General features: G+C 38.9%; 1 protein-coding gene and 1 pseudogene across 1 annotated transcript; one reads left to right on the forward strand and one right to left on the reverse strand.

Moving 5' to 3' along the window:
- Nucleotides 1–2,236: 2,236 nt before the first annotated feature.
- LOC139727850 (uncharacterized) lies at nt 2,237–6,425 on the reverse strand. The gene is made up of 2 exons (XM_071638822.1): nt 6,342–6,425; nt 2,237–3,402 (listed from the first exon to the last, which is right to left on the reverse strand). Exons 1-2 carry the CDS (start codon nt 6,423–6,425, stop codon nt 2,344–2,346), a joined length of 1,143 nt encoding a protein of 380 aa, XP_071494923.1. The 3' UTR covers nt 2,237–2,343.
- On the forward strand, nt 3,441–5,867 carry LOC139727860 (uncharacterized; annotated as a pseudogene).
- Nucleotides 6,426–12,192: the final 5,767 nt, after the last annotated feature.

Consider the following 12,192-nt stretch of genomic DNA (forward strand, 5'->3'; position numbering starts at 1 on the left):
GTTTGTTTTGTATGATATGAAATATGTGATTGTGTGATGTTTGATGCGCTCTATATAGGGAAGAGAAATAACAGAGGAGATGAGCGTTAGGGGCAAGGGCAGAAGAATCGTAAGGCAAGCTTGGGGTATTTTTAATATGATTATAATGAATACAGATGTGCGCATTCATTGCTAGTACCTTGTCTATTTGAATAATGCCACTACACTGTACTTTGAACGTAAATAATCTGTGACAAGAATCAGAGACATGATATTACAATGTATTTGGTTTCTCTTACACACATTTAATAGATTTCTCTGCAGCCTTCTGAACAATACTTGGTACAAATTAATGCCACTATCAAGTGAAAATTTATGACAAAATTATGGAATGCCATGCGTGTATGCTTTTATCTTATTGCGACGTTTTGAGCAGATATTACAAACACAAGGTTTCAATGTCCAGACATGTTCACATTTGGCATGAAATCCACACGATAAAGAAAGCTTGGATACAAGAACGTGTCACCCTTATAGCATCATTTTACATTACTTAAACTCCATGCGTCCTGCTTAGCCGACAATGGAAACTTGAGAATCTTGTAAGGAATTGTCTCTTTATATGTTACCGTCAGCCGATAGTGGATTCAGCGAATTTTTATTTCAAGAATCTCTCATACAAAATTGTTCACTAACACTTCACCTGACTAAAATGAAGATTTAAGAAGCTGCAGTTCTTAAAAGTAGGGTGAAATGTCCACATTTGAGGCTTACATAGAAAATGACGGAAGTTTTAACAACAATTAAATCCGACTGAATCAAATACGATTGACATAGAACGTTAATATTGCACTCTATCAATATCATTGTAAATTGATCACATTGGATTGCGAATAGCCCTCTGCGAGTCAGTCCTATCACTCACTATAAAGTCAAAATTGTCTTGCATCAATACCAAATACTCGAAGAGACGGGTATATTGATGTAAGCCGACCTATGGTGTACTATGCAAACTCCTGATGCTCCTCGAAATGCGCATTTAGGCCTATCTGATGTACTGTCCTTTGTTAATAATGCATCTCCACCCGACATGAACCATATTTGACTTGGATGGTGATTCATGATAGAAGAAAGAATCAGTCTTTACATTTCTGACAAAGAAATTCTCGTCAGTTGCAATCAAAGAATATCTCAGATTGTCATGACTGTAGAGAAGTCGGAATTAAAAAACCGAATAATTAAAATCAATCTATAGAAATTTGAAGTTCTTGCCTTTGTCCATAAGATGCAAATTCCACTTAAGTACATTTTGACCAATAATCATCGACGGAATGATAACATGCACCCAAAATAATATATGTAAAGTAATCTACACTTTAAACTTTTGGACGGATTGTCACTGATTTGTTGGTAAGAATAATCATTACTTGTATTGACCCCATTGCACGTGTGCAGTGGAAATGTAGTCTCATGAGATATATCATCATAATTAATACTGTCTATTTTCAATAAATGCATAATCTTACTTCACACACATACACAAAACATAATTACAATGATATGCAAACAATCAGCAAAAAATGGACGGAAAAAGTAAGACTACCAGGTTTGTTTCTTGCCACAACTATTCGGTAACAAACAATGTTGATCTGATAAAGCAAACTGACTTATATTACAGATTTTTCACAAATTTACCATTCTTTTTACTGCTGGGAATATACAATGTAAGCCATACAATATGAAAGGCATGCTAGCATCGATGCTGCAATGATATCCTATCAATTTGATATCTGAAGAAGATTCAGTATGCCATTCTAAGCTCTGGTAATTAATGTTGATCACTTTGCTTGTATATTACTACATTTGCTCGATTTAATCATATTACATTACGCAATTATTTGATCACATATTATTATGATATGCTGAGGTTTAATCCTGTGATCTTGGGAAAGAAACAGCCCATAAGACTGATTTCATGGAAGAAACTCTGACGTTTCAATAGCTCTGGCAGCTCGTTGCACGCATTTTCAGACCAATTGAGACGCATTCGTCTTAGTCTGTACAATCACTGGTCATAACGAGAGTATCGATCGCAGCTCATAACAACCGTTACAACTATTATCACTAATCACTACCTACACTGTATAATCATGTCCTGAAACCACAAAGATTTCTCGATGATAGTTTGGCAAAATATATCATTATCTTTGTGATCCTTTATGGGAAGAGTGGCACGGAATTTCAACCACCACCCCCCTCAAATTAAATAGGCTTACATGACGATGTATGGATTTGCTGATAATTATGGCCGCTTGTCTTTGCTTGTTTTCCTCATTTCCCTACAAGCGATACTCGCAAAGACTATTATCGGATAATTTTCTTCTTCTCTTCGGGTTTCTTTTCGAGTTCCTGCATATACTTGTAAATATCTGGCGTCACGGTTAGCGTGAACTTTTGATCTAACAATCCCGGATATGGTTTCGTCGCAGAAGCGCCGCAACGCTGTACGCTCGGATAGCCGCAGTCAGTCATGGGATGGCACGCGGTGATGAACAGGAGCCGATCATAGAACTCGACGGTTTCACCCGAGTATTTGAGCATACCTTCGGTCAATTCTCGGATACCCTGTTGTACCTGACCCTTGCTGATGATCTCCATTTGCGGCGGGAACTTCTTCTGTAGCATCGCTAACCATTTGACCTTCGGCATGACGATTGGCAAGGTTTCAATCTCCCACTTGACATCTACCCGGATACGCTGTAGGTTCCGGATTAACTTTGTGTATGGTTCCTCTGAGTCTTCCTCGGATAGTCGTTTATTCGCCTCTGAGAAGAAGGGCAACGTGTTCATGGGTCCCGGTCGATGTATAATCAGCATTTTCCCAAGGGGAGATATCGTCTTCATGATGTGGAGAAAGGTCTCAGCCGGGTTCGTGAAATGCTCGCAGGAGTCTTTCAGCATGATTTTATCAAATGGCGCCTCCTTTTCGTCCCTCTGAAGATCTTTAGAAAGCTGTCGAAAGTACTCCTCGGCCCCGACGTGCGAGATCTTAAATGGCAACATGCGCTGGTTGCTAGTTTCCTCGTAGTGGATCAATCCAGGGTAGATGTTGACCATGGGCTGAAGTAAGCAGAACTTTTCTTTCACCTTCTCGGCAAAGCTGCCCTTGCTCGCACCAACGTAGGCGAACCTGTCGTGGGTGTCCAATTCCAGGTGTTTGTGGATGAGTTTGTACATGGCGTCCTCATAGACGGGACCGAAGCTGAAGACGTCGTCGTCGGAAAACGAAGGGAGGTTGAGCCTATCGGACCAGTGCTCGCTGATGACAGCAAATGGTTGGGGTGTGGCCGGGATGATCGGGTCACGTGGTGTGTGAGGACCAGGATCTGGCACGGCTTGGTGTACCGTTGTCTCCAGCATGGTCTGCAAGAAGAAAAAATTAGAGACAATATAACGTTAGAATGAACGTGTATAACGAAATAGTCTGTGGAGCAATATGCATGCATGGTAACAGATACAAAATTGTACTTTCTGCCTTATACAGTGCAACAATATGCAACATGCTCACTTATCTATATGATTACTATATAACAGTAGGTTTTGTTGATATTTTGTTTTGTTTTGCCTTCCTTGTGTATTTGGTTTGTTTTGTTTTTTGACAAAGGCGGATGTTCTGACCAAAATATACAGTATACCCTAAAGAACTTCAGGCATTGTACTAGTGTATCTTAACCGGCATGTCTGTCATGACAGACGAGAACTCCTCCTAACTTCGTTGATCTTTTCACAGTTCTCAAGGGAGGTATGCACAATAAAGTGTGTTTCTTGCTCATCGACCATTTTTGCTGGTAAGACCTGAATTGGTCCTATCTATATACAACTGCACTTGTGAAAGTTTGAGTTCTTAGTGGAGTCGTCATTTACAGCTGATTCGACGTCTTTTTGACAAACGAAGGCAAAACGTTCATTAAACGTGTTGTAATAAACTGACACATTTTGGTTTATCAAAAGTCTGCCTCGCTTTAAATGCTATCAACCTAATTTTTCAACAGAATGAGGTGAAAGAAGAAAAAGAGTATAAGTGGGTGCATGCGTAGTACGTGCAGATCAGTACATTATGTCAAAAGACAAGATGATAAGGTGCTACGTTTACGTGCTCTGTCTGCGCGAATTACATGTATTTGAATAAACACTAACCCTTGCATGAACTTCGACTACCAACAACTGTTGGGCAACATGTAAAAGATACCGTTGTTTTTATCGTAATGTGCACTCCATATCTAATGCCGAAGGACTGATGTTTATCTCAAAGCGCTTCAGCCAATAAGATTTCATGTTTAATGTTTGTGACCAAAGGTGTAAAGATGTGTACTCTCCAATCTTCTCGGGAATTGTAATCTCTCTGAACGCTTTCGAGTGAATGTAACCGTTAGAACAAAAGTTCGATCTCAAGGAATCGAAGCAACTTAAACTTGATTGGCGGTATAGTGTTGATAGGACTTGGTAGCTGTGAATGCATCCCAGCAAACTGCTGGATAAACGTACTAAATACGGGTAATCTGATAAGACTGAAACAAAACAATAGATAAATTAACGTATATTTCTTTGATTAATGTGATATTCCATATAGGCCTACTTCTAGTTAAAGGTAAGAGTTATACAAATGTAGGACCTAATTGTGAATATGCTGTTTGACATAATGAACGATTTGCTTCATACGTACAGCTGTAAACTGTGTTTATTTTGAGAGGAACTTCAAGTTATATGATAGGTTATGCAGCCGTGTATTTAATTATAGAGAACAACTATATATTTTATGTACATTTGATTTTACAAATACAGCACACATATTGTGGCAGTGCCGATAATAGGCCTACCATAGTATCCATGTACAACTTGTAGTTGATATTTGATAATTGTAATAAAAAGTTCTCACGACTGTATAGACGTAGAGCTTGTAGGCCTACACACGATGTTGCCAAAGAGAGTACATTTTAAAGTATGTGATGGTCAATACGATGGAACTAAGCAGCAATTAACAAACTTTAAGTTAGATGTATGTTATAGCTGCTACGTGTATACATGTGTACAGAAGTCATAATGTTTGTGGACCATGCACGTCTTTAATAGTCTATTACAGAGTCAAAGACTAGACAAAAACTATACCATAATTTAACAGAGAGAGAGAGAGAGAGAGAGACATGGAAGATGTCATTTAAGCCTTCTAAGTGTTCTATTGTGGTTATCTCTAACAAAAAGAAACCACCCACTCGAGACTATGTCTTTTGTGGGCAGACCCTCCATCATTCAAGTTCCCAGCCCTATCTCGGAGTTCAAATTGACAGCAAGCTTTCGTGGGGGGAACATGTAGACAACACTGTCGCTAAAGCAAACCGGACACTGGGATTCTTGAGAAGGAACCTCTGGTTTTGTCCCAAGGAAGTAAAAGCGACAGCTTATTCCACACTAGTAAGACCCATACTGGAGTACGCATCTTGCGCCTGGGATCCACACAAGATAGGCCAGCTTGAGAAGTTGGAAAGGATACAAAGGAAAGCAGCACGCTTCTGCCTAGGAAACTACAGCAAGAGTAGCAGTGTCACACAGATGCTAGCAGATTTGAAATGGGAAACACTGGAAACAAGAAGAGAAAGGAATAGATTGACCATGTTATTTAAGATACAGCGGGGAATGGTGGGGATATCACATATTTGCCAGAAAGGAAAACAAGGAAGAAAAATGACATGCAAATCCAAATACCATTTGCAAGAACGGATACATACAAGAACTCATTTTTTGTAAGGACCCCCATGGCATGGAATAAATTAGAAGATGATATAGTTAAGGTGTCATCGTCGGAGAGCTTCAAGGGGGCACTTACAGCATAACCACGCACGTGTATTCAACACCAAAGTCAGCGATATGCAGTGTGCTGCCCTGCTGGCTATAACTTTCAGAAGGTTCAGAAGGAGAGAGAGAGACCCCAACAGATATTATACGGTATAAGATAATCATGAACTCTGTACATTTGCAGTGTTCACATGAACAAATGCGTAGGTAATTGAGCAACAAACATTGTACACTGTGGTAGAGACAAATTAAATAGGTAAATGCAGTAATCTATACTAATGCCCCTTCCCCCATCTTTCTCGATCTTCTTCCCCGCTAAGTAGGCCAACTGACCGCCGCGTCGTTGGCGTATGATTATCGTACTTGTGCTTGTCAAGCACCCAAATGAATAGTGCAAATATTATAAAAAGCTCACTCTTATTTTCCGCCTGAAAAGATCGTGACGACTATATTGGGTCATAATATACACGCCAATGTTATGAGTGCTTGTATTTGAATGTAATTTTCCTCACCCTTTCCTTTCTCTGCCCTCCTGTTGGTGAAAACATCCCATCAATGTGGAGCATTGTTGATAGCTCGGATCGCAAACCAGCCATGGTCGCATATGAGAAACCAGGTCGCTATAATATCATCCTGGCAAAAGATGATATCCCAAGAAAGTCAACTGTAATTTCTTTTGGGTATTTCAACTTGCTGCTCAGATAGGCCTTCAGAAGACGTTTGACTTGTTGGGGAAATTGTCCATGTTGTGCGATCGAGAATGTGGGTTCCAACGCGAAAAACCACGTAAGATGTAACTGAAGAAGTCTCAACACAACAGGTGGATTGGTAACCAAGTACTCATATGCGATAACCGGTGGATTTCTCGGCTTAGCATGCAAAGCTGAACTCAGTCGACATGTGTACACTCGAACACAACTTTCCCAAGTGCGTGATCGAACACACACACATACACACGCCAAAGCACCGAGCCTCCGCAGACTGGCCCCTTTACCCTCCGGTGTCAGGGCATTGTTCGGTTGCCATGACGCAGCGACGCTTGATCAAATTTACATAGGTACACACAGACGAGACTTGATTGTGCAGTCATTGTGTGGATAAATATCCGAATGGTGCGGCTTTGAGAGCTACGGGTAGGATATTGATGGAAGCCCGAGGAGGGGACCCAAGGAACAATAGGACGATTTCAATTATTTCACCCTGCTTTCAATGCGTAATTGGTGATAATTAATGTTTAAACCTTACATGCAATGATGAGTTTGTTTAACATTGCGGAGATCGATGCTGTCCAAAATAGAAATGAAACACACTTTATGAACAGAACGGATATTATTAACTATACTTTGAAGTACGGCTGGTCGACAACTTCATCGATCGCGTAATTCATAATGCTTCTTTTTTTTTTTCCCAGCTGAGAGCCTCCTCCCTCCGCCCCCACCCCAAACCCCGTGCTGATGGGGTAATAAGCGTTTGCCTTTTTTTAATAAATGAGGCTGGCTTGTTTGCATAATAAACAATCCGAAGTTCTTTCAAAGATAGGAAGTACTTTCACCATTATTAGCTATCATTACTCCAAAAAGTCAGCATGATGAAAGTTGCTCATAAGCTCTGTCAGGACCAAAATACCACTGTGATTTATGACTGCATGCTTTTGACTTTGTCGATTTCATTGTTCATATTGCTATATTGCTGGCTTATTTTCTGCTGCGTTTTAGATAACCCCCTCCTAGTAAGCGTGATTTTTTTTTTGATTACCGGTTATAATTATTATTATTATTATTATTATTATTATTATTATTATTATTATTATTATTATTATAATTATTAAAAATATCTCGGTCTTAAAGCGTCGCCGGAGCCATATGTTTTTGGGTTATCCGTCTTTCCCTCCTTAATCTATTTGTGACGTAACTTCAAAACCTTTCGAGGTATTCTAATGAAACTTGGCATATGCCTGTATTTGTGAGTGGACGAAGTTGTGCCTATCAACTTTCGGGTGCACATGCTGAAGGGCAAAGGTCAAAAGTCAAGATCAAATTCGTAAAATTTCACTATTTCTCCAATATGCAATGCCTGGAGGCATTTTCTTGAGCCTTTATAGTGTATATATAACCAGATAAAGATTTTCTAGCAAAAGTTTTGAGCCCTAGGGTCAAAGGTCAATTGTAATGTTAGGTGAAAATGCTAAAATATATCTTTTTCTCCATATCTCTAAAACGACTTAACGTATGATCATGAGACTTTATGCATGATATATTATACTGCCTGACAGTGATTCTCTTGGAATTTGGGGGCATGGGGTCAAAAAGGTCAGGTTAAAATGCTATTCTACTATATACTGTATGAAATAATAAAATTGTGTGTGTGTGTGTGTGTGTGTGTGTGTGTGTGTGTGTGTTTGTTTAATTTGCCAACATGAAAAGATGGATGGACTCATATTGAGCTGCACTATATAGCTGGTTTTCCATGGAGTTAAGTTAGATGTGAGGAGGGATCTACTTCACCATCTCAGGTTATGCGCACTGGTCTTTGCAATGAATGAATGAAGCGAGATCTTTTAATAATAATAATAATAATAATAATAATAATAATAATAATAATAATAATAATAATAATAATGATAATAATAATAATAATAATAATAATAATAATAATAATAATAATGTCTTATTTATCCAGGGTAGCCTCTTCAGTGTTGCCACTGCTCTATAACCAGAGGGCCCTGCCATTATTATTGCCCCAGCGTTGCCAGGTACCCATTTATACACCTGGGTCGAGAGGGACATTGTGGGTAAAAACATCTTGTCCAAGGACGTAAGCACTGGGCGGGAATCGAACTCGGGTCCTCCGACTGGGAGTCGAGAGTCTTATCCACTATGCCACAACGCCCCCATGCATGGATGTGTTTGACTCTCTCACACGCCCATGATTGGGCGCCTCCATTTATGTCCTATCTGAGGGAGATCAGAGAGAGTGTTTTGCCTCTTACACATCATTGCTCAGATAGACTCAGGAATCAAACCCGCATCCTTTGGATCTGATGGGGGCAGACGCGCTACCGACTGAGCCAAATCACCGCCCCTTTTCTCCACACCTTGGAGATTATATCAATTACTCAATCCAAGCTCTAGGTCAACTAAACATGCATTACTGCACAATGGTAAAGATTTTAGCCATGGGCAGTGAAAATGTTAAAATCTTACAATTTTCCCCATATTTTGAAAATAGCTCAAGTATTGTCGTAAAGTTAATATAACCAGTTTAGTGATTACTTGAAAAATTGCAGGCCATGGGGTCAGATGGCAAGGGTCAAAGGTCAAGTAAAATGCTCAAATTCCCAAATATTTGCTTTGTGAAACAACCCTAACTATAATCCGGCCAAATTAAACTAGTTCAAGGAAAGCAAACACTCAACACATTATGTGACAAACATATCATATCATTTCATATTTTTGGCCAATATTATGTGAAACTGTCGTCTCACATTGTCAAGTCGTAAGTAGACATATTGGAAAAACCATGCAATTGATACGACGGAGGCATACTAGTCACCATAGCGACATTCTTAATTAACCCATTCCCTATACAGGAACCTGGTGGCCTGTGTATTAAGTCTATGGGGATTCCAGAATTCATTATGGAAGAGGTTAAGACTGACATTAGATTTCTTCATAGAAATGGATCCAATATTAAACCAAAGAACATATAGATTTTCTTCATTTGTGCAGGGAAATTCCCCCCAAAAAGGGGCTTTCAGAATATATTACGTCAGGGGACAAAATCAACGATGAGGTCCCCGTTGAGGACGAGTCCCGAGTATACTCGGGCAGGTGTCTATGGGAAATGCGTGTTGCAGCAAATTAAACCGTCCTCAACGGGTTAACACTCAAAACGTGACTGGGTTGTCTTTTCGTTGAACCTGTAATTGCTAACATTTTACATTCAGGTACAATGATTTCACAGCCTGTTTTTTTTTTTTTTTTTTTTTTTTTTGTGAGTGCACATATTAAATATGTGCACTTGATTTGATTATAATTTGATTATAATATCTATGTCATTCATAGACGACGAAGTCTGCACTTCCACTTTTCCTCTTGGTCATCATCAGCTCAAGAGAGCGGTGATATCATCGATGATGAAGCAATCGCTGTTGATATTTACGTTTAGGTTGCAGGATAAGACAGCCAATCAGATTTAGCCAAACCAGGGTAAGTAGAAAATCTTCACCTGCTAGCTTCTGTAAATTAAATACTGACATAACTGATGACAATTTTTATTTCTTTCAAATAACAGTTATTCATATTTCAAACAACAAAAATAACATCAAAATTTTCATTTACATACATAAATTAGAGAGAAATTTAAACATAATCAAATAAATCAATTGGAAGATTAAACAAAGGTCTGCCACAACGTGTTTTGTTTACTTCAAGTCTTTTCTGTAATTCTGATAGAAACATACATTATATCGCAATTTACGTTCTCTATTATCAACACATTTGTAATTACGCAGTACTATCAATTTATGAATATCTTAAAAAGCTATATTCATAACATCATCTACTTCCTCTTCTTCATTGTTCTTTAACAAAAAATGTAATATTAATGTCAACGGAAACATGAAAAACTTGCTGAATTAACCAAGAAATATAGTTCCAAAAACTTCTGTTCAGTTTACATGTAATAAAAGCATGTGTTATTATCCTCATCTAGCTGACAAAGATCACACTTAAAATTATTACTTATTTTCCACTTAAACAAATTCATCTTCACTGGTAATAAATCATATAACACTTTGAAATTAAATTCTTTCAACTTATTATCTTTTACTTTAACCAAATTACGTATACAAAACAAACATTCCAACTGATAACAATTTAATACATCACGACAGCGTCATGTTTATATGGTTAATAAGGGTGGCTCCGTCTAAAAGATACAATTACTCATTCGGAGGTTAGACACATTTCTTAATTCAAAATGAACACAGTTGCTTCCGTGTAAATTCAGAGAAACAAGTGAAATTTGTAGGGGGAAACCATCGTTTTTCTGTTTCAGGACCTGCTCGCGGAGTTTGAGCAGAAAAAAAAAAGGCAGAAAAAAAGGAGACCCGTAGCCAATTCCAGGACCGGCATGAAACAAGTTGCGCTGCTTTTAAGATTGGAAAAAAAAAATGGCGACACTGAAACTTTTGTGTATACGATTATGTAGGCGCCTATGTAGGTCATGTATTTATGTATAAAGGTGTGTCCTGTATGTGTGTATGAAGCTTGGCTCCTATGTGTATACACGTATGGGGGGGGGGGGAGAAAGAGAGAGGGAGAGGGGGAGAGAGGTGGATGGTTGATATCTTATAATCGGGATATAAAATGATGCACACATTTTAATAAACAGACGGGGAGGGGGGAGGTAGTAAAGATATGAATATTAAAGCTCAAACATCCATGAAAGCAAACGTAATAACTGCCTATAGAATTATATTAATTACAAGGTGAAGCTTTATACGCACGTCAGAAAATGAGCTACTTGCAGAGTATAGGATTGGAGTTCTATATAATTAATGGCATGCAGTTGTACTTCTCTATCAAAATTATTTCGTTAATTACATATTATTGAGAACTATGACCCTTATCAAAGTTAGGCGTATACATAGTCAACCTGTCTTAGCGGCCAATGTCTAGCGTTCTCCTGCAAGACACCACTAACAATCTATTCCCTCCGAGAGAAATGCCATAGGGCCTATACCCTGTCATGTAAACTTTTTGTCACCCTTGAGTAGTCCTTAGACAGGTTTGACTGTTATACTTGAAGCGTAAAGGATGATTGTCTTTGACAGTTTAACTACTCTGTTCTTATAACGGCAGAAATATCTGTCAACTCATTTTCATTTAGAATATTATAGTTGCTTCATTTATTATTTTTCAAGGGCCGACTATCAAACATGTCATAGGTAGACTAAGTAGTGGCGTTAGCAGTAAACAGTTTTTCTCACGGTTCACTTGAAAAAATTTTACTTCCGTATAGAAAAAGACACTAAGAATGGCAGTCGCTGGGTAACTTAACCGGCAAGGTTTAGTCAGGACCCTGTCAGTTATGAAGGGTTGGTACCACAACCTGTTCAAAATGGTGCTACATTTTCTCCATTCGTTGTATTTTGATCTTTCCTGCCAGTTTTGGCCAGTTCGCACGTGCGGACCATTGCGCGCGGTACGTGGTGCGCATGCTGTAGTTCCATGCCGATATGACGACGCCCACATCACTGCACGCGAGCCTCATTTAGCGCACTGCACACGTTTTGTGCACATGGGATCGATCAGTGCAGTGCAGTCTTCCTATTTCCTGAATGTTTAGTTGTTCGTACGT

The sequence above is a fragment of the Diadema antillarum genome, unplaced genomic scaffold, assembly GCF_040938485.1.
Source record: "Diadema antillarum isolate AM-2024a unplaced genomic scaffold, OU_Dant_1.0 seq00000156_RagTag, whole genome shotgun sequence".
NCBI classification, from domain to species: domain Eukaryota; kingdom Metazoa; phylum Echinodermata; class Echinoidea; order Diadematoida; family Diadematidae; genus Diadema; species Diadema antillarum.

What these genes read in the sequence shown, in the direction of transcription:
- LOC139727850 (XM_071638822.1), bottom strand. Translation starts at nt 6,425, where the DNA reads ATGGCTGGTTTGCGATCCGAGCTATCAACAATGCTCCACATTGATGGG. An exon ending in GAGGGCAGAGAAAGGAAAGG is followed by an intron (nt 3,403 to 6,341) that starts GTGAGGAAAATT and finishes TTCTTCTTGCAG; the next exon opens with ACCATGCTGGAGACAACGGT.